This window comes from Ischnura elegans, chromosome 3 (assembly GCF_921293095.1).
Source record: "Ischnura elegans chromosome 3, ioIscEleg1.1, whole genome shotgun sequence".
Taxonomy (NCBI): Eukaryota; Metazoa; Arthropoda; class Insecta; order Odonata; family Coenagrionidae; genus Ischnura; species Ischnura elegans.
The window spans coordinates 82,265,078-82,292,712 of record NC_060248.1 but is presented as its reverse complement, the minus strand read 5'-3'; the positions used below and the strand labels follow the sequence as shown (position 1 = coordinate 82,292,712).

Sequence of the window (27,635 nt, the reverse complement as noted above, 5' to 3'; positions counted from 1 at the left end):
GAGACAGATTGCCATTGAGGGTATAAGTATTTATTCCCATACCACCGAAAACAGCACATAATGGCCTTTTGCATCGGAGTTTTTCAATAAATTAACGATTACCCGTGCACGAACAATCATGCCCTGGATAGGAGCAACCCACCCTGGCGGAACTCCAACCCGCGACCTCTTGCTTGGCAGGCGAGGACTTTGACCTGCTGCCAACGAGGCCGGTAGTTGAAGGAATACAAGTTTTATTTTTCACAGATTTAACACTGGGTTGGAAAGGCATGGTTAGGACCTTTGCAAAAAATATAAATAACATAAAAATACGGGTACTGAATCGAGATATGATCATTTTCTAAGGAATATTTAACCCCATTGAAACTTAAAGATGGTGAACATTAGCATTAAGCAAACGATTCAAAAGGAAGCCATGGAAAAATAGGAGCGTGAGTGATGCAATCAGATGCCATCAGCGATTAGATGGTGTGATTGAAAAGGTGTGGGAGACGAAAGAAGAACAACATCGCAGCGGTGATGACGGTGAGTGAGGCGGGAGAGTGAGCATCTGGGGAGTTGTATATTGGAATCTTCCAGTGCCGAATCCTACGATCGTGACTTCCAGAAATGAACAGATGCAAGAGTCACGCTTCCGGAAAAAGCCTCGCGGCGGTGAAACGTGGAACGGGATTCATCTACCGTGAGGTGGACTCGATCACGAGCAGCACCCTCCTTCCCCGCCGAGTGACTCACCCGGATTGTCTTGGTGAGAGTGAAGGTAGAGTAAGATGGCTAATCAAGGAAGTGAGGCTCCGATAGCGTTATTACGGATCCCAATGGGTAAATTAGGTGCGTCTGTGTTATGGCATCTGGTGGCATCGGATCAATGACATTACATGTGCATCACTCTAGATGAAGATGATCCCCTACTTCTTAAGGCCGTTTTACACGGGGCATGGAATTGCGCAGGTTAGAGCTGCATTAATTTCTAAAATGGCGCGGAATTGCGCGAATGCATGAACGAAATTAGAATAGGAGCTATTTTACCGTCTCGCATCCACGCATTCTCGCATGTGTTCTAGCAATTCACCGCTTTACACGACGCAATTTTGATTGCGCCTTCGCACGTAGTACGTCAGATTGCGCAATTCCGTGTACCGTGTAAAACGGCCTTTAGAGTTACATCTATCTATATCCACATATTATCCCGAAGGCCGCCTCGATGGGTATGTACTAAATGCTGGATCACCATTCGTTAGCCCTTTCCAACACAACATTATTTCTGGGAAAAATAAGACTTGCGTATTCATGGTGAAACAAAAAACCAGTACAGTTCCACTAACTTTTATTTGCTGTCAACTAGTTTCGATGGCTATAACGTCATTATAAAGACAAACAGATAATGAAGCTATAGCCGTCGAAACTATTCGACAGCAAATAAAAGTTTGTGGGAAACTACTGGGTTTTGCTTCACCATGAATATCTCATCGCTCCACCAAGTCACGCCAAAATCAGCTGATTTCAAACATACACGCCTTTTTAGAAAAATTATGTTTGAAATCAACCGATCGAAATGAAAACCGATTAGAATAGTCCCCCACACTCACCTAGGGACACGAACATTTTTTTTCCAGCCTTTATATCAACTCACCAACCTGTCTGTTTGTCTGTCTGTTTGTCTGGTACAAATCTTGTAACTCAAATTTGACTCACTTCCTGTGAAGCAAAAACGCTGAAATTTTGCACACTTCTTCATTTCCGATGACAATACATGAAAATATAACTTTTTCTCTCCAACCCCCCTTTAACCACCCCCCAGTCAACCTATAGCCCCCCAAAACATGTTTTTGATCTAAGAAGTTCCAAATGGTCGATTTTCGTGTTTTGCGACCACAGTAAAAGTTATCCACTTTAGGCATATCCACATAGCAGGCATTTAAAAGCACAGGGGTGGCATTTTGAAACATAGGGGGCTTACCATTCACTGAAAATTTAATAAATATAGTGACTTTTTTAATACGTCACTTTTGGTTTTTCGGGGTCACTGAGTTTTTTTGCTTTGTGTCATATATAAACGTTGCTCATCCCCTGTAATCTAAATATTAAGGCTGGTTTTTTAAAAAAAATTTTTTATAAGAGCTTATTCATTACTACTCTCGCCATAAAATTGATGGTTGCGATGGAAGCACTCAGGACATGAGAAGTTGGTTAGCCCTGCCGTGAAGCTCATCCCGTCGAGGCGATGACGTCCGCAGTTTCCTCGTCTTACTAGCAGAAATCCAACGCGCCGCAAGCCAAGCACTAGCCCGTATTGTTGCGTTCCTAAGCGGATAAAGAATGATAATTCCCCTTTCCACCCGACCACCCCTTAGGCCACCCACTCCACCTTTCATATTCATGCGCTCATCCCCATTCTTTTGTCCACCCGGCCTCGCCTCAATGCGGGGCGAGGTGAGTCAGGTCAATTCCTCAGAATTGTTTACTCCCCAGGCACAAGTCGCGCTCCGTGGCTCCTCCTCCCACCGTCACAAACAAGGGAATGACTTCACACCCCCATCATTCCCGGACGATATTTAGTTTCCCCCATCCGCTCAGCACAACAGCCGGGTGTAGGAAATTTTTGACGCAGTTAAAGCGCGCGACTCGACAGTATACTTTTATTCTTCTCTCTCCATCTGCCACCTATCTATCTTCCTTTCCTTTTCGCTGAGCGATGCAGCAGCGGAGGATGATGGCTCAAATTGTGCACGACGAGCGGAGTGCCAACTTCCCGAGGGCGATAACGACTTCTAGTGAAAATTCCGACGGGCGTAACAAAAAACCTCTCGCGGAAAAAAAATGCTGCGGGACTATGGGGGTCATCAAAACAAAAGGCATCTTGCATTTCTCTCTCTCTCTACGACCCCTCTTTTAGCTAAATTGGGCGTCTTAGTTGAGTACTCTCTTGCCTCTCAGATTACATGTTTCATAATATCCTAGGGAGTCAATGACGAAGACAACAGCCACTTTAAGTTCAAGGAGAATGCAGGGTGAAACAAAACTCACTCTAGTTTTATTGAAAATTCCAAGAATTCGCGACTCATAATACTCTGTCCATTCCCGCTTCTACATTATTATTTGGGTTTTCTACGTATTATACAAGGGGTTTCAGGAGGAATCCGCAATACCTCAGTATGAGACGATTTTAAGCATTTCTTTGTCCAACAACATTGAGTCGCGCATCCTTAGCTTCTGAGCTATGGCCACGCAAACATTTTTTGGCTGCACTTAGCAGCTAGCATGAAAACGGTTTTTCTTGGGCTGTTCAGGCTGTTCGAAATTTATTTCAACTAAACTTTATCTTTAAGGAAATTGAATAATTATGGTTGGAGGTAAATGTGCGATTATGTTTGTCTGAAACAATTAGTCTTCGAGCTAAGTAATCGAGATATTTGAGCACCAACATTTGATATTTGAGTATCAACATTACGACTGCGAAATATCACCCTTTTTGAGATTAATTGTTTAAAATTTACGATATATTGAGATTGATTGTTTGCCAGAGTTTAATCATACAATCAAATCAAAATTTTTGTAAACATATCTCACTCCTTGCATCATCAATTTTCAATCAAAGAATTTACGGAACGAGCTGCTATTAACGTAAGGAAGAAATAATTTACATCAATGCAAAGTTAACAGTATCATTTTTATTGTACCGAATATTTGTTCCAGTAAGTGACATATTAAATTTTTTACCACATTATTTCGATAACTAGTACATGTTTAGCGAAATTTTTTCGAACTTTCCTGACCTCTTTAACGTGCAGTTGTAACTTGGCATTGAATGACTGTTTTCGAAGGAGAGTTTCAGAAGTAAAAGCGCACGGTTACAAATTGCTTCCCGAGTCTTTTTTTTTGCATTAGTACGAGTATTCGCCTTAACAGGCAGAAGGTCATATTTTTTTACGAACGAGGAAAAAGTGGGTTAGGCGGTATGTTTGCTTGTACGATCATCATCCTGTCTCGACAAGACTACACACTTTAGCCTTCGAAACGTCACAACCTGAAATCCTGACCCGGTTGGGGAGCACGTGAGGATTTCTTTCATTCGGTGCGTTTGTTTACCTCCGCCATACGCACAGCCGCTTCCGCACAGTAAAAATCACACCGCTCTTACGCCAAACCGAAGTTAGGTAATATGGTCGTGGTGAAGAGGGTAAAAAAAGCGTGCAAAAAAAAAGTTGCGAAACGAACGCCTGGAATGTCCTCGGCCGAGTTGGCGAAAAGGAGAACGGAACTGGAACGACAACTGCAGGAACACGTGCTTTTCCTCGCGTGGGCACGGAACGGCGGGCCACCCACACTCCTGCAGCGCCTCGACGTGGAAGTGAGAAGAACCACCCGGACCGCGGACTTAGAAAAAGCGCTGGATACGACGGAAACGCGCCTCAACACGACCGGGGAATTTTTATCTTCAGGGTGTCGTTTATCAATCCTCGTTTCTTCGGAGAATAAAAACACAAATGTCGCCGTTCGGCAAACAAGACGTGCGGTGTGATAGAGATACGACGAGTATGATTGCGTGCTTGAAGGGGGTAGGAAATGAAAGCAGGGCAAAGCCAAACGCATGATCGTCACGTAACCTCGATCAACTCACACGTAAGTTAGATTGTACTTAAGGAATTTCATCCGTGTTGAATCATATAAAACTCAGAGTGGATTCTATTTATTTTTGCAGCTAGGTATACACGTGACGACAAATATAGTAGCTCGAAAACGATATCTCGCTATTAATATCAACACATACGTGTCTCTGGATAGACAACACGCTTCCTGAGGACAGAAATGGATTAAATAAAGAAATGCCGTCATTAGAGCATAACTATTTTCATCTCCTCTTTCTTGCGAGAAAAAATAAGTAAAATTTGACATAAGATCACTCCCTGATAAGTAAGAAAATTTTAAAAAGAATCCTATAGCTAAATTCATTTTCTGTTATGATTAATCAACTTTGTGGCTCGTAATATATTCATAGTCATCAATTACCACTTCGCTCAAAGCGGGACTCCTTCAACTTCGCCAATGCATCGAATCAAGATCTACTATAATCTCAACCATTCGTGTTCTCCTCGCAGTCACTATTCACTGGTATGAGCCCAACGTCATCGTGGCTAATATTTATTTCACAACTAAAGAAGTCAACCAGTAAACCCCGCTTTCCTCATTCGAATAGCAAGAGAAGATCGATATTTTTGTGAGTTCGAAAGGCATCGATTTAGAGTCTATCACACTGACATATATCTCCTGCAGTGATCATAGCGAGATGGACTATGTTTTTAAAAAGTCTACGCTATCTAATCCGGTAAGATATGCAGGCTCGAATTCCGTTGAAAGGCATGAATTATTTTCAATTTAATGCAAAAATAATTAAATTAATTTTTCATTGCATTTTAAGGTATTGATAAATTTATGAAATCAGTGCACGATATTGTTCACTTTTGCGTTCCGAGGAAAAAATGCCTTAAAAATAACGTTTTCCTTCGGTTTTTCACATAATTTCATACAAATTCGGCCTCAAAACAACGTAAATATCGAAATAGTTGCAAATTTTCATTTTTTATCAACGAACGTAAACAGGATGCATCACTTAATTTATGAACATAATGCTATACCATTGAAAATACTACCAGATGAATTCATATTTCTTACCTTTTTCTCGTCGACCGCCGAAAAAAATAGACGTTGTATATTCTGTGCCTGATATGCACGCCATAGTTACAGCATTGCCTTACATTTCCAGCCATAAACACAGGACCAATCACTACTTTTACTTCCCGAGCGTAATAATTTCTGACGAGGATGTGTGATCCCTTCAAATGAACAAGCATTTACTCCACAGTTGTCATGCGAAATGAGCAGGGAATAAAGGGAACGGAAGTTTCATTTAATCTGCCCACGAATGCGGTATTTATCACTCTCCACCCCAAGGGATTCGAGACATTTCAACGCCGAAAGCAATTTTGTTCTACGCCTCCTCAATCGAAAACGATAGGCCTTATCATTTGTCTCGACTCGCGCACTCGAGCGCTGACTTCTCCATCTCTCCCCCCAGTAAGCTCACCCTCTCAGTCTCCCGCAGTGCCGCAGCGGGACAACCGACCGCTGACGCGCAGTAAAGCACACGGTAGGTACTAAGGATGGATGTCGTGTTGCGGGGGACGACGATATCGCCTCCATCGCCCTCAATTGATTTACCGGTCCGGCAGCGCGATGACAAGCCACAGTTCTTTCATCGTTATATTTTTTTTTCTCTTCGAAAGGAGGATGGCGAATGTTGGCGTGTGGTACTTACATTTAGTCCGACTTACATCTCGAGTGTCGGTGTCGTAAAATGCGGAAAGAAGAAAAGGAGCCCGTGCCTATGTCGACCAATCTCGTTTGTGTCCACACGCCTCTCTTCCCCGCCAAACACGCGCTCTCAGAGCGTAGAGAGACTTCAATTGAGCGGTCCAGAAATAAAACTCGTTCATGAAGCGTCACGCCCGCAATGAATGGGGTCAATTAAAGCTGATTGCCCACATCAGCCCCTAGCACTTCGCCACCCCTCTATTTTCCGGAGTCGCTCCGGTCACACCCGTTTAGAAATACCATTTCCACACATCTCGAGAGAGCATTATCGGGTATCCAACGTCAAATACATTGTTCCCGCGCACATGTCCATATTTCATTGCTCATGGTAATATGAGTGCCTCAACCAGCATTCTGAGTTACAGATAAAATTAACCTGGAAAATTTTTATGGAACTCTTTATAAAATATGGTAAATATTTAAATAATTTAGGATTAATGACTGGAGGTGAATCTTCCCCGACATAAGTGTACGCTATATTAGGATCTACCACACTGTTGCGACTACTTATTTGGCCAAGGCTAACTATTTTAAATCGAGTACTATTTATTACGCAACACAAGTAGCAAAACGGCCGAATCTTCACCCACTGTATAATTATAGACAGAAAGAGTAATAGTCGGAATAAACTGCTGGTGAACATTCAACCGGGGTCAACCGACTGACTAGAATTTCATCCGCAGTTGGCGTTAACCAGCATTTCAAATCGTGGTAAGGTGAGCGTAGTGGAAACGATGCATGGAAATGTCCAACGTGGAAGATTTTCTGCTCTCAAACTTCCGGAGTAGGTTCGAACGCAGTCACTTCAAGACGAGAATCGCGATAAGGGGAAGTATGTATATCAAGGCCTCAAAACGGTGGCCCATCACAAGGACAGCCAAAAAGTGATACTTAAGAACACTAACAGGTAACAATGCATGGCAAATTTTATCTCCATCTAATGGAAGAACTGACCTGAAACTAGAAATTAATTATCACAGACCTATTTTGTATTTTCAAGACTGCGACAAGTTGGAACCACAACTACAAACGTAAAATGGTCAAAGCGGGATCATTATTGGTCAAAAATTTTCACGGCTATATAATTTCTTAGCTGGAGCAAAGGAAACTTTCATGCATTTCAACTAAAACTTGCGTAAAAGTTCCATTTTGGAAAAAACTATGAATACCATAAGAGAAGCGAGCTCGACCAGGATAGTTTGTTTATAATCAACAATGAGTGATATTTAAGAAAATTTCTGAACACAGAAAACCAGTTGTTCACACTTTATCGATTTTTTTCCTGATAATATAAATGGGGCATATAACCCCTGTGAAATACGATACTAAGGTTTGACGGATTTCAGCTAAACTGTTTCTCACAGTATCTGATTCAAATTCCTGGACTCTTATTCGAAGATTGACGTGCTGATAAGGGTGTGGTAACAAACCTCCATTATTTATCCCATAGTTAGTGCGAGGAGAACTCAAGAAGGAATCGCATGACTGAAAGGCCCGTGTTACTTCTTTTTATCGACAGCTGTATTTTTCAATCAGTAATGACCAATGGGCACGAAAACTTGATAAATACGGGCGATTGTTTATCTCAGTAATTTAGGAGAGAAACACCACCACACGCCTGTCTGTTCTCAAAACATTCATCGAAGGATTAATCACCCAAGTCACGGAAATAAAAGTATTGCAATGTATGAAAAATACACGAACATTTCATGGAAGAAATTCCAATAGACACGAAAATTTGGAACGCGGAACTTTGGAAACGCTGAATGTTCGCAGGCACAGAAATGTAATTTCATTGATACAGCAATTGTTGTGTCACCATTTTTTTGATCTTTCACTGCGTGCGTCACATTACGAGGAGGAGCTACATCTCCTGGAAAATACTGAACAATTGTTCAAGAGGATGAATATCTAAAAAATAAGCGACTAGCATCTATTCAGATTCGACAGTACAACTTGACGCGGCGTCAACCCAAAAAACTTCCATCAAGAGAAATAAATTTCCGACATTTATTTTCGAGATACTATTTTTATTTATTTTAATGTTCATAAAACTAAAAGGTCTTGCTACCACGACTATAACTTGCGTCAAATCATAAACTTCGTTTAAATTTTGGAAGAAAAATTGTGCGAAAAATCCACAGAGAAAATATCATTCGCCTTGACCGGGATAAATAAATTAAATTTTGGAATGTTTTCTATAGAAAATAGATTTTTTTCCTAGACCACGTGCTTGGATGTTAAAATAAAAAATGCAAAGGCTGCAGATTAGGCAGAATACCAACCCAAACTTCCTCCAGCCGTTTTACGCTATGCCGGCGCTATCTTCCTTTCAATGGCGTATTTGGACAAAAAATACAGCATTAACTTGGTAATGGCTGAAGAAGTAATACGTTGAGATAACTGATATTTATTTTTTAATGATTTTCAAAGAACAAATACTTCACTTTATAAGACTTATTTTTCATCAAAGTATCATTTATAATCCAATCGTGATGTAGATTTTTTACTTACAGGCATTTTATTATTGCCCTCAAATCAAGTATAGCATTGCCTATTCTTACCCGCGGCTACCCAGAAAACTTGACGTGAGAGGGCACGTTTTTACATTATCGAAGAATTATCGAAGCATTAAGAAGGTCACACCTCGGTTTCTTTAAGCAACCTAAATGGGAAGCGCCCAGTGAACCACGGATTAACCTCCGATCGGAAGTAATGTAATACTCAAGCATACCCAAATGGGGGTATGAATAGTCCTGCAAAAACTCCCCACAAGCAGTCACCGTCAGGATTTAAAAATGTGCCCACATGATGGGTACTCAACACACTAGCCACCAAACCCTATCCCTTCACTGACTTCAAGGGAAGGGAGTTCCTTCCCAACATTCGAACAATTAGCCGGCGGTAACTAATTCGCTTAAAGAGAAGTTCTCCATCAAAGACGTGACTTCATTAGAGGCTACTCACCCATATTGAAGTCAATTGTCCGAGCAGAGTTCAAGGCACGCGTACAGGGGCGGCAAGGGGCACGTTGTGACGCGAGAGCAAGCCTACTCACACGCGTGACCCACATGAAAGCCATACGAGCTTAGCTTCCGTCATAAGGTGATGAAACAAGCACTGTAGAAAACCCTGATCCCACACTTAACGCCAGCTAGCATTATGAAAAGGCCACATCCTAAAACAAGTAAGATATCGCATTGAGAACCATAATCCTCATACAAGAAAGAATTGTTATGAACCAGGAATCGAAGGGATAGAGTTTTAACTTCCGAGTCACTCCTCAGTGCGTATCACACTATACCATCCAGGCTCCCTAATTTTCATGGTACTAATTGCTTATTTTCGGGAAATAAAAATACCCGTTGCTTGATTTCCGAAAATCTGTTCTATGGAAAATTGAGTCTGATCTGAGTCCTATGCATGAGTTTTATCGACATATCGTGGTAGAATTAAAGTGTCATACAATCATTGGCAATTCTATTGAAATTGTAGACGGCTTGTGTGCAGTCGAAGACGCGATTAATAGGACTCCTGAATGTTCTTTCGAACTTTAAATGGCCTTCATAAAAGTTATTGATTTCTCAATTTTAAATCCTTCAAAAGTCTTCCTTTACTTTGTGTTTATTTATACTCTCTGGTATTCCTATTTATACCTTGATCCCACCCTTTTTTCACTATCTACTCAAGATCACCATCTTGAGCACGTCTCACCCTAACAGCACGCCCTCCAATTAAGGTAATGAAATGAATTTAATTTTCTCCCATTTGATTAACTCTCAATCGTTTTTCTCTCATGATACAAAGCTCTTTGGCATAATATTGTAAACAAGGAGATTATAGATTAAGCAGTGGCGTCTTGATTCTGTTACCGAAATAAGCTCACATATAAATAAACATGTTAGCGAGCAGAGAAGTAACATACTTCTAACTCGCATCAGACATTATTCGATTTGATTCGCCTGAGAATATTAATGACATTTTTTGCCTCCTTTATGTCATGCAGATGTAGCTGTACAGAGCGAAAAATTCGAAATAGCACAATCTTCTGGACTACTTTTCGAATTCCTTAATTAGGAGTGGAGGTAACTGTTGCAATGACCCATTCAATTGCAATAATTACCTTGCATTTTTAGGTAAATTGTAAGGGTTTTGTAGGTTAGATTGTAAAAACTAGTGTTGAAATGCTATCCACTTAAACTCTGCATTTAATCATGACCGTAATTTTTTCAAAAAGGAATCATTCCAGTGTTGTTATAATCGCTACGAAAATAAAAAAATGACTCACTTTGCTTTGGTTTGTTTGAAGAGGTTCGATTGGGATCTATTTGAAATTAAAGTCCATTGTTCGAAAAGTACTGATTGGCGAGATTGAATCAATATTCTGAAAATGTTTTAGATCATAAACGTATTCGTATTCTCGTGAAGTTTCCTGCTAAGCCTCCATTCCTTAGCTCTTTTCTCCAAAGCACATTCGATAGCAACGCTGGCGTCAAAGGGGAAAACTCTTATGAATAAATTTTCTGCGACAAGGAGTCCTTGGTGACTGCTGAAATGATCGCGTTGCGCAGATACGACAGGAAGACGAAGTCAGCGGTAAAAGGTGAAATTTGAAGGCCGCTTAAGGGGTAATAATTATGAACTATTATTCACCACCAGCAAGGAATCGGCAGAGCTTGAGAATAGCTAAGTGGAAATTTGTCATTGCGGATAACTGTATGGAGGATACAAAGTCCTCAGCGTTGATGAGGTAGGAACGAAAATATGACATTGCATATTAGGAGTCACTAGAAGAGGATGCGTCGCATTCATACATTAGGAAACCATCTTACATTAGGAAAGAAGTTGACCTCTTAAAATTTCAAAAGAGAAATATATTTCACTTCGGTAAAGCTGAAATCTTTGGTATTTGCTTCAAGTTAGATGCAGTATCATATTAACCTATTACTATATTATCCTATCAAATGCGCAAAGCGATAAAACATAAACGTCAAAAAGTTATGGTAATAAACAATTTTAAAAATATCGTAACATCTAATTAATGGTGAAACTCAGGTTGAGAACTTTAAACTTTAATGATACATCATAACAGCATTCAACTTAAAAAATGGCCGTTTTTATTTTCGTAGATAATCACTTAAGTGCTGCTTATTGGACGCAACTAAGTGGGGTAAACCTTAATTGAATATTGAGAGTAAAGACATGGAGATATTTGGATTGTTATAACTGAGTTAAATGGTAGCCCCAATATGTTATGATATAAGACAAAAAGTAAAAACCAACTGTTAAAAAATAGATGTTGGCTTACGAGTAATATCGCTTGGCAGGTACAGAATCTTATGTATTCAGTACATATTTATAAAGGAAAACTGCCAAATCAGTGGCAGAAATAACACACGTCAAATGTACCTATTACTGTCTATTACGGTTACCAAAACCATATGCAGTCCTGAGAGAATGAGTGATACCGCCCATCCAGACACTTTCCGCACTTGCTGACTTAAGGAAAAGATCACATACGAAGATGCAGCTGGAACACGAGGCAAGGTTTGAAATTCAGCGGATGTACTCTGTTTCGTAAAAAATGCGAATCTCAGCGTTCATTTGCACGCGACACGCGACGAAATCACTCAAGTGTTCCTCTTTTCTTTATCGAATTTCCCAATTAAGGGTCACCAGAAGAGATTTTTTGTCCCTACCTTTCCCCTCTCACGTGTTCGGTGGATAATGAGCAATCTTAAACATCTGATGAGCTTAGACTCGAATTACAACTTCGGCAACCGTGTTCTTTCTTTTTTTCCAGTACACGAGCCACTAGTGGATGGTACTTCATTGGCTTCCAAGCAATACGAAAAAATCCAATCGAGGACAGTAATCACTCAACTGGAGACTAATACGATGAAGACACGAAAAAAGTTGATGTTTTGGATAAATTAATTGTAAAAATATACCACATAACTTAAAATGAACTATATATACCCAAAGATGAGACAATAGGGTGGTTTCCTATTATTTTTTCTTTGCCTAAATCGAAAGATTATTACTCCTGGAGTACGTATTTCACGCTTTTAGATTTTTAAATGACGATATCTATTTTTCGCGATCAAATGAAAGGTGAAAAATTTCAAGCGCGCGAAAACGCGACGGGTAAGGAAATCTCTCCGTGTGACGTATTTCTGGTTCCCCCTCCCGCCTGGTAGGTGACCTTGATCGAGGCTCTGAGCGCTGATAGGACGCAGGATGCTAACAGGTAGCTGAGTACCTTCCTGTCTGGTAGCGCATGGCTTAAAAAAGGTTTATTAATACCTTATCAAGCGAAGAAAACTTTCCGACCTTAGCCAGTTTTAATAGGTGATTATTAAGGCATGTTTCCCTGAGCTCTGTGCCTCATGCATGCATTGGTAGCCTCTGACGATGCATAACTCCTATACTCTCGTGTAGAAACTAGGTCCCTGTGACGTCACGTGGAGTGGAATCGCATGGGCGCCAATCTGGCCTTTTTCAAATGAGGTTAAAATTTGACCCTTGCCATTCGTCTAAACCGGTATTTCAAAAACCAAATAATTTGTGTATTATGAATACACTAATGGTGGGTAACGAATGGCCATCAATGCCTTTTGTTTTCTTTGATGAAGGAAACTACCCTATTAGACATCAAAACTCGGAGGTGAAGTCGTAATGCTCATACGTATGCAAGAGAACGCCTAGCATTGAATTATAATGTGGACGAAGTTAAAATTCTAAATAGCGAATCATTAGAAAAAAAACTAGATCCACCAAAATCGATTAGCAAGCAAAAACTCCAAGTAGCGTGAGGAATGGGAAATATGACCAATACATTTCTAAATATGGAAATATTAAGGGATAAAAAGATGGTTGATATTTTTGGGCACTTAGTAATGTATAATGATTGCCAGTTTGTAAAAGAGCGGAGTTCCAAATATCTTAGGGATAAATGGACCAATCCAATTCGATCCAAGAAATAATCTGAATAAATAAGAATAGAATCTGAATGAATGAATCTGTAAAAGCTATAGATATCCAGCATATAATTTCAAATAAAGTCGTATATTTTAATCTAGTGGATAGATACTTACCACTTTTCTTTCCCATCCACATTCGATGTGACACCCGTAAATTCTAATGCAGTCATCATTCAACCGCATCATATCCCAAAGCTGTAGTTTTAATAAATCTTCCCCACCGCCCAACTATTCATTCATGTGTAAACCGTATCGTATTAATTATGAAGGAAACAAATTTATGCTTAAGTATTTCTCACCATCACAGCCAATTAAAGGAAACTCACTCGAGGAAATATGCGTGCAATACATGCCGGTTGGATGATTTTTCTGAATAAAATACAGGCTCATCATTCGCGTGCCATTGTGACACCTCTCCTTTTTCATTCTCAACTCTACTTTCGAGCTTGGCGGATTGCACTTCAAGTCCGTAGGATGGGATGTAGTTGTGAAACACTTCATTCCTATGGTGTCATTGCTTAAGGTATGGTGAGAGTGCTCAAACTTCGATGCCCGATTCGACACTAAATGCCCTTTATTTCTAGCCATCTTTATTAAACTCTAATATGCGATTTCAATAAAGTGCAACACCTCTTAGACGCATAAATATGTTCAAGTATATTTCTTATCAGTGGAAATAGTGTAGTTGAAAAAATTTACCAAACCTCATTGAGATGAATGGCTCCTACCAACTTATGCCTACTGATATTTCGTACACAAGCTCTTTCAAGCATGCTTTGAGGCACGCGACCTACCAGAGTCTGCCATACTAGGAGAGCCAACTATCTTTGGAAAACAAAAAATGTGTTTTAAATTTCTTATATTAAATTATAGTAATTTAAATTTTATTCTCCGTGCTTTAATCAACGTATGTTGATCTATCTTCGGGGCGCATCACCGATAGAAAGAGGGAGATTTCAGGCAAAATCACCGTCTAAGTCACAATATTTTGCCCCTAAGTGCGAACAAAATTTGATCCGACAAGTAAACAGTGCATACACCTAAGTGACTGGCATAAATCTCAGCCATCCTTTACACCAGCCCCTTAACGGTATTAAGGGTCTCAGCCATCGGTTGCCACTGCAAACTGAGAGATTATACTAGATGAGAGAAACATGTACCATCGCGGGGTACAGTTAGCTGAAATCCTCCTTTAAATCTCTACATGGCGTCCGCAGGGGATGAAGACGAAAGGGGATGCCACGAGACCCCGTTGACTCATACCGCGGCCCCCATGGAGTGTCACAACGGAAGCTCTTTTCGTTCGCTAGATTTTTTTTACCCCATACCACCCCACTCTCCTTGCCCCATTAAACCAGAAAAAGAATAAAGGGCAGAGAAGTACAATGCTCTATCGTCCGAATGCGAGACTACATATAGACATAGAGGGGGGAGGAGGACAGAGGGGTGAGATTAAAGAGGGGGGTGGTTCTTTACCACCCTCTCGACTCCTACGGGACACGCGCAGCCTCTCGGGAGGCGCGTGTGCCTTTAAGGGGGTGAGTGGGCCGAGCCACGCGGAATAGTTTAGGGCCGTCGCCTTCACTAATTACGCCACCACCCTCTCCCTCCCAATTGCATACTTGCCCGCCTAGTCACCCGGCCTGGCCCCCGCCTTCGCTGTCGGGAGACGCGAGCCTCAGACAAGGTCAGCCGGCTTAATAAATCACCCTCACGTCTTTTCCATGTCCCTTCCTGCCGCTTCGCGGACGCAGGAGACAACCTATCGGCTACGAGATTAAGAGGACGCATCACTCCCGCACAATCAGTCGTACTTTTAAAAGCAACGGTTTTCGAGTTTACTTTGTAGAATCGTGACGTGTTAGATTAAATAAAAATTTGGTATTCCACGCAGAATTTATTAAAGACTCAACCTGAGGTCAAAGATGAATTCACCTCTTGATAATGATCTGAAAAGGTCGAAACAGGTTGAGTCTCTAATAAATACAGCGTTGAATAAAACAAAGTTTACTTTTAAATCCATCAGTCGTACTTACTCCTTTTTAGCCACGCATAATTTTTTAAATTAATATTTGAAAGCGTATGACTTTGCGGAATTTGTCACAGACATGAAGAAAAAAATTAAAAAAGAAAATAAATAGCACACTAAAGGTTACTGGAGATTTCGGTGGCCCATAGCCATTAAAAGAAAACCACGACCTAGTTTCCATGTCATGTATTTACCTACTCTGCATTGAGAAGTTATCTAGATAGAGAAATAAAATAGCTACAAAACGGGTTTATTGAATGAATTAAGGCTAATTTGTAACTTCTTCTCGTAATATCCATTTTTTCGTTACATTTCGATTAATAAATCACGTAGTCTCTTTAGTCACTCTTCAACTAGTAACTAAATATTAGCCTTATTTCTGGAAGGCCATATTCCGATAAATTAATGCTTCGATATTTCTGAAAAAATAAGAATTAAATGTGCCCATCGAGTATGAGGTTCTGCTCACACTTCCATTAAATAAAGCTAATTAAAATCTTTCTCACGCCACGGAGGTTGGTCTTTTATGGTACGCATTAATTTCGGTAGAGATTTGAGAGAAGATATGATTCACTAGCCAAAAATGTTCGCAACTTGAGAAGGCTTGCAAACTTGTTTTATGACGTCCCTGCCTTATAAGCGCAGTGACTCACCTGGTCATAATTTTATGGGGGCATGTTACGAAATTGAAGAATAACTGCCAGGATGAAGATTTTAAAATACCTGATATTTCAGTTCATTTAATCCTTTATTACTAATGGCCCCGTTAATTATTTTGCGAACAAGAATATAATCCCGTGTAAATAAATGTGGAAAACAATGAATTTTCAAAACATTAGAAGCATTAAGTATAACAATACCTTGTGGAAAATATAAATAAAACATAACCTTATGAGATAATTTTTGACCGAATACAATCACAATAACAAGAAGCGATTTTCAAAAGAATACACAAAATTAACACTTGTGAGACTTTCTCGAGTCGTACGTGGTAAGATGAATTACCGTCATAAAATTCTTTTCTGCTAAATTTCGCCATTCTCAGTTGACTCTATTCGAATAAGTCCTCAGCCATGAGCAATGATTTTACGACCGGCAATTTATCTATCATCAACTTTGTGAATCAAACCCTTGCCCATTCAAGAAATATCACGTGGTACCACCACATAAAATTTTTGCTTTTACTTCAAAGTGCAAAGCAAATCATGCTAAGATTCGCGGGAAACGGCTTTTTCTTTATAATGATACTCACACCTGTATTATCTGTCGAATTAATGGTGACTCGTTTTACTCGAAGGAGTATCGACATCAAGAACAAACAACACTTTTTTATTCCAGAACTTGGGTATTCATAATTTTCCACATTATGCATTTAAGAAATGTAACGTAGGACATAATCTGAAGGATGTACCAGACGTGAGGAGCGAGGGGTGAATTCCGCAGTCGTGCGTATTTTCTTATGAATAAGCAAAACCCTGAGTGATGCACATCCCCCTTTCTTACCTTCCCGGCATCCACCCCATTCATACACGGGGTGCTCGAAAAACACTTGAACTCTTAAGCTCCCCTCTCGACACGGAACTACACCCGTGTCTCCGGAAAAGTGCTGATCGTTATCCTATCTCCCGTCACGTCAGCGTCACGCGGGCATAAGACCGACCCTCAAACCATAGGGCATGTTTCTTTCATTTCCGCATTAAATATGAATGAATGTATTCGCATCCACGTAATCACACTTCTCAAGATTTCACCATCAACCCTCACGCAATGAGGGAATGCTTTTAACTTTTACCCCATACCTCACAATCACCCCCATCGACTTTAGGTACGAATTTCATTATAATTAATTCTCCGAGGGTACAGGGTTCATATTCAATACATTCCAATTATCCACGAAATCCGCGAATGGTGAGTACTCCTCGAATATTTAATTGGATTTCTCCTCCAGCTATGTTGATTTTTTTAAATTAGTTTTCGGCCGTTCATTTATATAATTTCCAAACGTTTTCTAATCTCAGTTTTATCGCAATTTTATTCGTTTCCCCGTGGTGGGCGAATAAAAACCGCATCCAAAAAGGAATTGGACTTATATAAATAATATCTCCCATTTCCTCGAAGTTATAGTTAAATATTTCACAGATTCAGAGCTCTGATTACAGAAGAGTCATCACTTATAACAAAAAATTCAGACTTGGGCATAAAGTAAATAAAATGATACGCAAAACGGAGAGTCACTTTCTCTCGTATACGATGAATGATTACGATAATTCCCCCTAAATACGCAAGAGTATTCTAAAGCAAAGGAGTGAGTCCTTCATTATGCTCATACAAGAATAAATATGGGAATTTTTCTTGTTTCAAACACGTGGTACGCACGAAAATAAGAATTAAGGAAAAAAAATGACGTGCACAACAGGGGCGTTTTCGTTTGAGCTCCATTTTTACAAGGGTAATTTTCCGTGAAAAGAATATTACAGTGGGACATCCCGATCAGTAATGTGTCATAGTGTAACATGCGTGATTCTATACTTCCCTTAACTTATCTCTTCTATTGTAATGAGATTATGGTGCATCAGCCAATAGCTATTATTGTCTGGTCACACAAATGCGTTTGTTCTCACCCTATTAGCTTCATATGCCGAGGCTGCTCTCTTTTTCGAACTAGCACGTTCCGACGGAGGACAATTTAGTCCAAGCAAGCGACGCCAAGCCTTAAGACTGCTCGAAAAATGAGCAACGAAGCCTTGGATCCCAATTCTTTCCCGTGGGAAGTTTCGAATGACAGGGCGGAGCCGGCAGGGAATAATTAGAAGCACTCTACGTGAAGCGTGGGGCGCACCAGAGATGCGTGCCTGGCCGGTCACCGTCGCGTGTCCACGAACTCTGGAAAGGGTTGGCTCCCCGCTACGTCAACTCAAACGGCAAATAAGGGAGAGGAGCCCTTAGTTACGCGTCAATGGTCTCAAACAATCAGAGTGGTCCCATTCTCAGATCTCGAGTCTCCCTAGTTAGTTTAATTCTCTCTCATGAACGGACGGAATATAAAGAGGTGCCCATTACACCCAACAGTGTCCTGTGATTTCCACCGAAAAGGCCTGTAGCATAATTACGTTGAGGCAAACGGGTCAATGCCCCAATGCACCGAGCTTCGAAGGTCCCCTAAAAGCAATTAAAAATGTATCACGATAAAGCAGAAAAATTAAACACATTTCACGACTGCCAATTTTACAAACTTCTATGCATCGTACAGTTTTGTTGTTCTCAGTAAGTCTTATTCATTACCATTGATTGAGACTAGCGCATTAGCGATTTAATAGGAACATCATATAATACTACACAGGATCGCGAGAGATCGCACAATATAACACACTTTAACATTGTGCCATTTCGCTGCATGTATATGTGTCAAGTGCCACGGGAATACACAGAATATACTTGGATAAAGATCGGTAGAGAAGTTCCATGCTTTAGTTACCATTTTTCACTGTGGGCAGAGGTTTAAAAAGAAGTGCGCGAGACGGAGTAACAGTTCGAGCTACAAAACCAAATAAATAATAACGTAGGATTGTAAAAGTGTAGTTTTCAATGCCGAAATCTCAGAGGAGGGAAATAAGCACAAAGGAGAAGATAACGTTCACTTCAGAATTAACGAATTCAGCGTGATGTAAAATTTAGATAGACTTTTCGAAAAAGATATAATATTTTCAATAATGATTCATGCGAGTTGTCACGTTCCTGTACTGTTCGAAATTTTATTTCAACCAATAAATTCAACATCCCCAACAAATTTTCATTCGCTCGACAAGAGATAACTTTAAATAAATAGCAATCATTGCGATCAGCACGACTCGGAAATATTTCAACGCAGAAAGAGTTTTTCATGCTCACAGCAAACAACACTGCCAAGCGGGCGACATGCGAAAATCTGGTAGCATTAAACGAAAACCCAACACCGTTTTTACGGCGAAGGTTTATAGCATTATTTTTCAAGAGCTACAACCACGTCATGTGTGGGGCAGCAGCTCAGGGCTTACATTTTAGTAGCTCGGACTTCAAAAGCTATAACGCGGCGAGCCACTCAAGGGCAACGGCTGTCTCAAATAGGTACAGAACGGAATGGATTCAAAAGCGGAGAAAAATACTGTAAGTCCCGCACGGAATTCAATCCATAAAATCCTACACCAAAGTAGGTTAAACAACGCGGCATCTCCGCATTCTATTAAGCAACGGGTTAAATAATAATACACCAAATAAGGCTTCCAAGCAAAAAGAACGCGATTGAACGCCTGCACGTAAGCGAAAAATAAAAGCACGATACGTCGAGATTCCCCATGTCATGCACATAAAAAATAATACTCAAGTGAATACGATTAAAATTTATTCCAAATATTTTCCCACCAGTAATTTTAAGTTGATATTTTCAGATCATGGTGTCATGAAAAAAATAGATGCACGAGATATAGATCTACGATCTTCGAAAAATAGATCTCGTGTGATTAATATCGTTAAAAATTATGATTTTTGGATTTTCAAAAAAATGTATTTTTAAACCATGATTATAACCATCAGTTTTGAGCATGTGAATATTAAATAGAGAAAATACAAAATTTCTTTCTTCTGACTTTTTTCCCCTAACGTTGCCTAAGTTTTACCATAGAGTAAGTATATTATATACTTACTCTATGGTTTTACTTTATCTTGCTTGAGTTCGACGAATTCGCGTCACAGAACGGGATGAATAAAAAGGGAAGTTTTCTGTCTTCGCTTCCGGAATAAATTAACATGGCAGACTCGTTTTTCAACACCCTAAATGAATTATATTGTCTTCTACACATCTCTTACCACATGTTAAGAAAGAACTTCAGTATCGAGCCTTCACTTATTTTTTTGTAGCATCAACCATTTCAACCCTGCCTTGACCTTGCCTCCGCGGCGGAGATTGATTTTTCGAGATTTTATGCCCTGGCTTTATAACCATCTGAAGATATCACCCCTCCGAAGATATAGCCTCTGGCATCGTGCGACATTTTAGCGCCGGTCCAAAACGATGGGCGATTTCTCGACGCGGCGCCCCGACCTCCGCGACCGGGATTGGCCTGCCATATAGCCTCAGGCAAGAAAGCGTCGTAAAGCGCAGCCGAGTCGGAGAGAGACAGGCGTCGCGTAAAAAACGGAAGACCAGCCGACCACTCGTAGAAGTGTGATACCCAAAACGATTGCCGTTGATGGAGCGCAGTGTAGCTCGCCGTTTCGTCTTTCGCAGGTGTACTCGGCGCCATTTGATTAATCGGATCGCATTAAATGTACCGTACTGACCCATTCTACCACTCGATCTCGGCCGTTGTTCCAGGAATGGACGGTCTCTCTCTCTCACTCTTTTCTTTCCGCTTCTTTGCGACAGTTACTTTTAATAACGAAACGCGAGGGATCCCATACTCACCAGTAGCCATACTGCGAGTTCACCGTACCACTTTGTTCAATGATAGTTTTACGCGCACAGGTTTCATGAACAATTATGTCAATTTCGTTAATCCATATCTCTCGGAGAGAAACGCGGTTGGGGGCTGGGTGGATTTTTAAGTGCAGAGGGCTATAAACTTAAAAGTACGGGGTTTAAATCGAGCTTAAATACCTGGTCACCCCCGCACTCCTAAGTAGTCTTAGTTTTCCGACTCTTATTGATTCAAAGGAATAATACAACCGTAATATAACAGTCCAATATAATGAAATATAACAGTCGTATTACGTATCATTGATTTATAGTGGGAAATATGTGACCTCGAGTTGCCAAGGGGTGAAAATAACGAAAACCGAATTTGAACTGTTATTTTGTGGACGAGTAAGTAGCTTCAAAGGGAATATCTAGGTTTTTTTTTCATATTAAAAAATTCATTATCACTTATCATAAAATTCTCCTTTATACCTTGGCCGACACTACTCCTCTTCACGAATGGGCTTCGTCCACTGCCAGTAACCGAGTTTTCCCCAGCACTACTGAAAAATAAAGCATTGGATTTATGTCGTAATGTTTGGCATTAAATTTAGGCGAGGGAGAAATATTTAATTATCCACTGCCGAACCCCCAAATCTATACATTCTCCACGGTGCGGACGCTATTAAATCTTTTTTATCGGTATCACGAAAAATTATGGGGGTAGTTTATTTTTATCAGGATATTTATCGGAACGTTCTTCGCAGAAAATAATGGATCATTTAGCGTCCAAATGGGTATAGAACCATAAAGAAATTTTGTGACATATCTCATACGATTAATGGCGAGAGCTGGATGATGGTAAATACGCTATGATACTTTCAGGAACGATTGGCACTTAGCAGGCAACACAAATAAAGGTTTTGGAGAGATCACGTCACACATCACCTCTCTTAAAATAAATTCCACTATGGGATTAAGTAAGCGTCATTTTCATAATACCTATGTACTTCTTAACGTACATTACCTGTCGATAAAAAATTTCGGCTCATTGAGGAATTGCGTTTAAAAATTCGTCAAGCCCCATAAACTTTCATGGGTTGAAAAAAAAACGTGTTGAAGAAATTTTGATTTGAATACAAAATGTTAATGCTGTTACGTCAATAAAACACTATTTAATGAGTACTGATAACACGATATCGAAGGAAAATAACACTCTGATTAACAATAAGTACATTGGTGAACGACATTGTCTATTGAATGAAGAATATTTTCCGCGATTTAGTTGCTGTTACTGCTATTGGACTTAAATGCAGGTAATAGTTTTAACGAACTGCATTTTAAATCCTCTAATTTCTAATTTGTCATCTAAGCAATGTAAGTGAGGATCAATTTGAATAACTTTTAAACAAATTTCAAATGTTTTAATTCGAAAAGGCGTCATTCAATCATTAAAGACAACACTCCTTTTTTTCGGGTTCGGCTGCTTTTTCTTAGCACAATAATCCTACGGGTTTTCTACCACATTTTTTCATCAAAAAATATTTTAACGAAGAGGAACACCTGAAATCCTAATACTCTCTCCTGCATACTGTAATTAGTCATCATACTTGCCTAAATCCCACCCTTTATTGTATCAGAAACCTGAGTTCCGGCACATTACGGCAGTGGCGTAGCAAGGGGGGGAGGTCTGGACCCCCCCCCCCCCCCCCGGATAATTACTCTGATCCCCTCACCCCCGAAGAATAAAAGAATAGTTACTTTTCTTCAGAAAATATAACAAAATATTGAATAATCACAAATTAGCAAAACATTTCTTTAAAAAATGAAGTTTTTCGATTATGAAAAGTGTTAAAATTAGTTTAAAACCCTCTTCTTAATACCCTGTTTTTCAAAAATATTCCCCCTTGGTTTTAGAACCCCCCGAACAAAATTCGTGGCTACCCCACTGCATTACGGATATCCCACGTAATTTTGTGTCATGATAGCGAGATACCGGTGTTTAGAGGATTGTATTCGTAATTAGGGGAAGGTGGCCTCCATTATGTTCTGCTAAAATATTCGTATCTCCTGTATTTGCAAGTAGGATTTCCTCTCGCTCGTCACTTCTCCTTTTGTGACTAGCGAAGCAAGGTATGAATCACAGTTGAGAGAGAATCACGCCATGGTCGACAAAGCCATTCACTGGCTTATTGTCCGACAATAGAGGAAATCGCGGAATCAAATTAATGCAATCGGAAGAGCAATTTCCGACTGAAGCGAATGCCAGCCAGCATTGACATTCGTGAATAATGAATAACATTAGTTTTCCTTCCTATAAAGAAAGCATTGCGGTTCAGGATATTTTGCATTATAGATCGCCACAAAATTGAAGTAAAAATCATCAATTTTTCACAATTTTTATATTCATCGTTTTCCCGAACGCCTCTTACTCAACTCAAAATTGGCCGCTGTTTTGATTAGAATTTTTACTGAAATAGAGATGTTTGAAGATTTAACTCTTGTGGTCTAACGTTGATTGAAATTACACGAAATTTTTCAGCTAATCCAAACGCTCTATGGATTCAAACTGAACGTTTAACCAAGATTGTGAGTAGATGGAATCGATAACTGGAAGGTAAATTCGATTTATGTAAAAATAAACATTTTACATTCGCCCAGCAACGTGCTAATTAAAATGGTCCATGGTTGGAGTTGTGCCACGGTGAACTTCACAACGCCCTGTATGAAGTGTGTTATAAAGATATTTAATTTTACTTAATTGTCTGTGTGAAGCTAAGAGATAATTGTAAAATCCAAAGTTAGCGGAAGTGCCCACCTTTTCTATGGGCTAACAGAAATGTGAAACTATGTATCGATTGTCCACTTGCATGTTTAAACAATCTTTTAAATCTTCTTCCTCACAGTTTGTCTGCGGCTTCGTTCTCCTCTGGACCTTGGCGCTGATCAGCATGGACCGACACCGCTGCATTGCTGTGCCGCCTTACCGGTCCCGCTTGACGCCCCGCACGGCCCTCGGCCTGTCCGCCGCCGTCTGGTTCCTCGCCCTCACCATCTTCATCCCCGTGCCCTTCTGGTTCCGACAGCAGACGGCCATGCTGCCCGCCAGCTACCACTCGGAGCTCACGGACGGCATCGAACGAGCTACTACCACCATCTGCACCGTGGTCTTCCCCCGGGAAGTCAGCGACCGCCTTCCCATCCCCCTCTCCCTCTGTTTCACCATCCCTGTGCTCACGCTTGCCGTCTTCATCCCGATGGCGCTCCTGGTCTACCACTACCACAGGATATTCCGGGAGGTCGCCGCCACAAGATCGAGATGGCGCCGTAGGCTCCCCTCCCTGCCGTGCACCGCACCCACTCCCATGCCCTCCGACGATAACTCTCAGAGGAGGGATAGCGACATGAGCTTCGTGGGGATATGGGCCGCTGGGCTGCCCTGGAGGAAAAACAGTACCTTCCTCCAGTCCAGGGGTTCTGTGGTCTCCCAAGCGGCGCCCTCCTCCGCTGCCGCCACCCAGGCGGCCCAGCAGAGGGAGGAGGCGCGCTTGAGGCGACACCTCCGGGTGGTGCGCCTGCTTCTTTTGAACGTCGGGGTGGTGGTGGCCATGTGGCTGCCCATCGCGGTGATCGCCCTACTCATATACGTCGATGGCCGGCGGCCCAACGAGGACACGGGCTTCTTCCTGAGGGCCCACCACTTCCTATGGGCCCTTGCCGCAGCCCTACTCAACACAGTGGTCAACCCGCTCCTCTACGGACTGCTCTCGCACCCGTTCAGGAGGGCTTGTCGGGCCGGGGTTTGGCGCGCGGCCCTGTGCTGCGGAGGCAAGTCGGGCGGTCGCCGCAGGGGCTGCTTCTCGGCGGAGACAGCCGCGGTGGTGGGTGCCGGGGCTTGCCTGGGCGGCGGAGATCTCAAGGGTCGCCGGTCGACAGAGGCGGACGTGGGCGACTTCGGGGGTTGCGGAGCGGAGTCGAGGACTCCGACGGGCAGCGCTCTGCTCATCGGATTCGCCCCGCACACGCCAGGGGGCAGCAGCCGCGGGTGCGGGAGGAGCAGCGGCAGCGTGGCTTCGGGTCCGGAGGGTTCGACGGGCGACTGAGGGGACGCCGCTGGGAGGACGACTCCCGGGGATGATGTGCAATTATCTGCTGATCTGTGATTGGCCTCTCCTCTGTGAGGGGCTTTTTGGACTTTCAACTGACATCAAGGGTGGATCAAAACATCAATTTAAGGGGATTCTCTCCAGAGTGTGGGCATACCGACAACTTAAGGATTACCAACTATTATGATGGGCAGGGTGGAAGCGGCTCCAGAACATCAATTTAGGGGGTAGGGATACTTCCAAGGAGAGTAGACAATAAAGATACTGCTCATAGTTGATCACCATCGAACATAAGTCAGCCAAAGGGAGTTAGGATGGATAATTGCCTCCCCTAAAAAGGAATTTGTTGATTAATTTCATTCACCACCTCCTGGACAGTGCCACACACAGAGCCGCTTTCCCATACATACAAGTATAAATCCTGGTGACGCCCATGACTACTGCTCTTTAAATGTTACCCCCCTTGGATCCTCCAATGTCCAGCATTAACAAACAAAAAAGTGATCTCCAATGTCGATTTGAACTGTAAAATCGAGTCAAGGTTCTGAGGAATATTTAAGAGAGAACTTACTGAAGAACTCATAACATATTCCACTCATAGTTACCAAAAATATGATGAAGTGACATGGTTCAAACTGTTGTTTTATTATTTTATAATTATTTTTATTATTTCTTTGTGCTTGATAGTGACAAAATGTTATTTATCCATTCCGTGTGGCAACCACGCTTTGACTATAACCGGCAGCATGTGACTTCACCAAGGAATCTCACAAGTAAAGGAGGTTTCTATGGATCAATTATTCAGCTTGCCATCATAGTGTCCAGTATAAAGGATTTAAAAAAACTGATAATTTCTATAATACCGCTCTGCTTGCCCTCTTCTGGTTCAGAAGGATAAGATCCTGAGTGACTGGGTACATGCTCAAATTATTCCAGAGAATCTAATTCTGAACTTATTTATTCTGATGTGTTAGAACCATATTGCAATAATCATGATGCAGAGTGACTGGATTGAAGAATAAGTCATGCAAAGTATTTGCCCTGTAAGACTATTACTTTTATTAAAAGTGCTAATGTAACCAAAAGTCTCACTGTGATGTGAAATAATCTGAAGTGCGTATAACCACTGCTCTTCATGGACTATGTATGTTGAAATTTCTCTTGTATCATTTAGGAGATGGAGACCAGCCACACCAATGGGTTTTCAATTCCCAATGAGCAAAGTGGCATATTATCATTTGAAACCAAAGGTTACACAACAGCAAGGTTATATTACAACCTGAGGAAATTTTAAAATTTAGGAGCAAAAATCAGTTCCTTGGATGTTAAATGTTCCTCACTTCAACTTTGAAACTTATGGCTGTGTAGAAATTAGCATTTACCACTACCTACTTCTTTTTATACTGAGAAATTTCTGTTTTTTATCACACTCCAATTTTTTATAAAATATACTGAAATAAAGTAGGTATTTAAAAATAAAATAATTCAATAAGTTTGAATGTGTATTTATCCTCTATGTGTATGTGTAATTATCCTTTTTATGTGTATATAGCCTAGATGAACTGCAATGGAAATAAGAATTCCAAAAATTTCTGATGCCGTAAACACATGCTCTCAATCAATTTTGGCACACAAGAAGTAATTTAAGATCTTTATATAATGCTAGTTCAATTTATTTGACCGCAAAATTATTTTTATGTTATTTAATCTATACATCTGTGAAAAAAATCCTTCTTAATGCAGGCATGGGAGATGTTGGAGGTTAATAGCAGAGAACATATGAATGATAGAAATTGGGCTAGTGTGTTTCTTTCTGTCATGACACAGATTGAAAGAGTACATAAAAAATTACAAAATTTATGATAAAGATAAGGTTGAAAAACAGAATATTGAGACTTATAAGAAACTGGCCAGCCACCAGGCGTTGCTCAGGAAGGATAGTACTCTGAGAAGGGGAATCTTAGAACTTGGAGTTCACGGTCATATTCACCTCTCAATGGGGAAGTAAGACAGAAAATAAGAAGAAGCATTATTTTTTGGAATGTATGGTTAAATGGAAAGCAAGGTTATTTGTGGGCCATTTACCTATGAATGGTAAAGTAGCAACAAAAGGCTGTATTGGAACTTGAAGTCACCATATTGGCCTTCACCTTGCATATAGCATGCACAAAGAAATACAAACTTCGCCGAGTGAATGAGGAAGTCATCAGAATGTGAGAGATTAAGCAGAGGGTGGGGAATGGGTGGTAGGTGGCGCTGAGCACACTTGCAGGGTTCCACAATGAGAAAACGATACAAAGAGCACATCGGACACAACTAGCAATACCATGGTACTCTCAGTCTAAATGAATGATTAACTTGAATACAAAATGCATACTGCACCTAGTTTTTACAAATATTTTCCTAAATTTTGAAAGGTCCAGGAAGTGATCAATTTTGAATCCCTGACTTGATAATGAAAAGCAGTAATGTAAGCTAAAGTAACAAAGAAAAACATGGATACAGAACTGAACTCAGAAGATTCAAAAATTAGAAGAAAAACACAGGCACATACAATGGTGAAATTGTTATGCAAAAAATATTTGAAGAGAGATTCAAAAACTTCTATCTTTCCTTTTTTCTATCCATTCAGCTTTGTATAAAATTCAGTACAACAAAGGTGATAATAGAAGAAGGTAATAGCTGAGGAGGCTTTATCAACTTTTTCAACTGTT

At 40.7% G+C, this 27,635-nt stretch overlaps 1 protein-coding gene across 1 annotated transcript in view; it reads left to right on the top strand.

Moving 5' to 3' along the window:
• LOC124156070 (orexin receptor type 2-like) overlaps nt 1–26,217 on the top strand; it is a 45,206-nt gene extending 18,989 nt beyond the window's left edge. Inside the window, exon 2 of the mRNA XM_046530381.1 lies at nt 23,722–26,217. Within this exon, the coding sequence (XP_046386337.1) occupies nt 23,722–24,918 (1,197 nt within the window). The 3' untranslated portion in view covers nt 24,919–26,217. The remainder of the gene's footprint in view (nt 1–23,721) is intronic.
• Nucleotides 26,218–27,635: the final 1,418 nt, after the last annotated feature.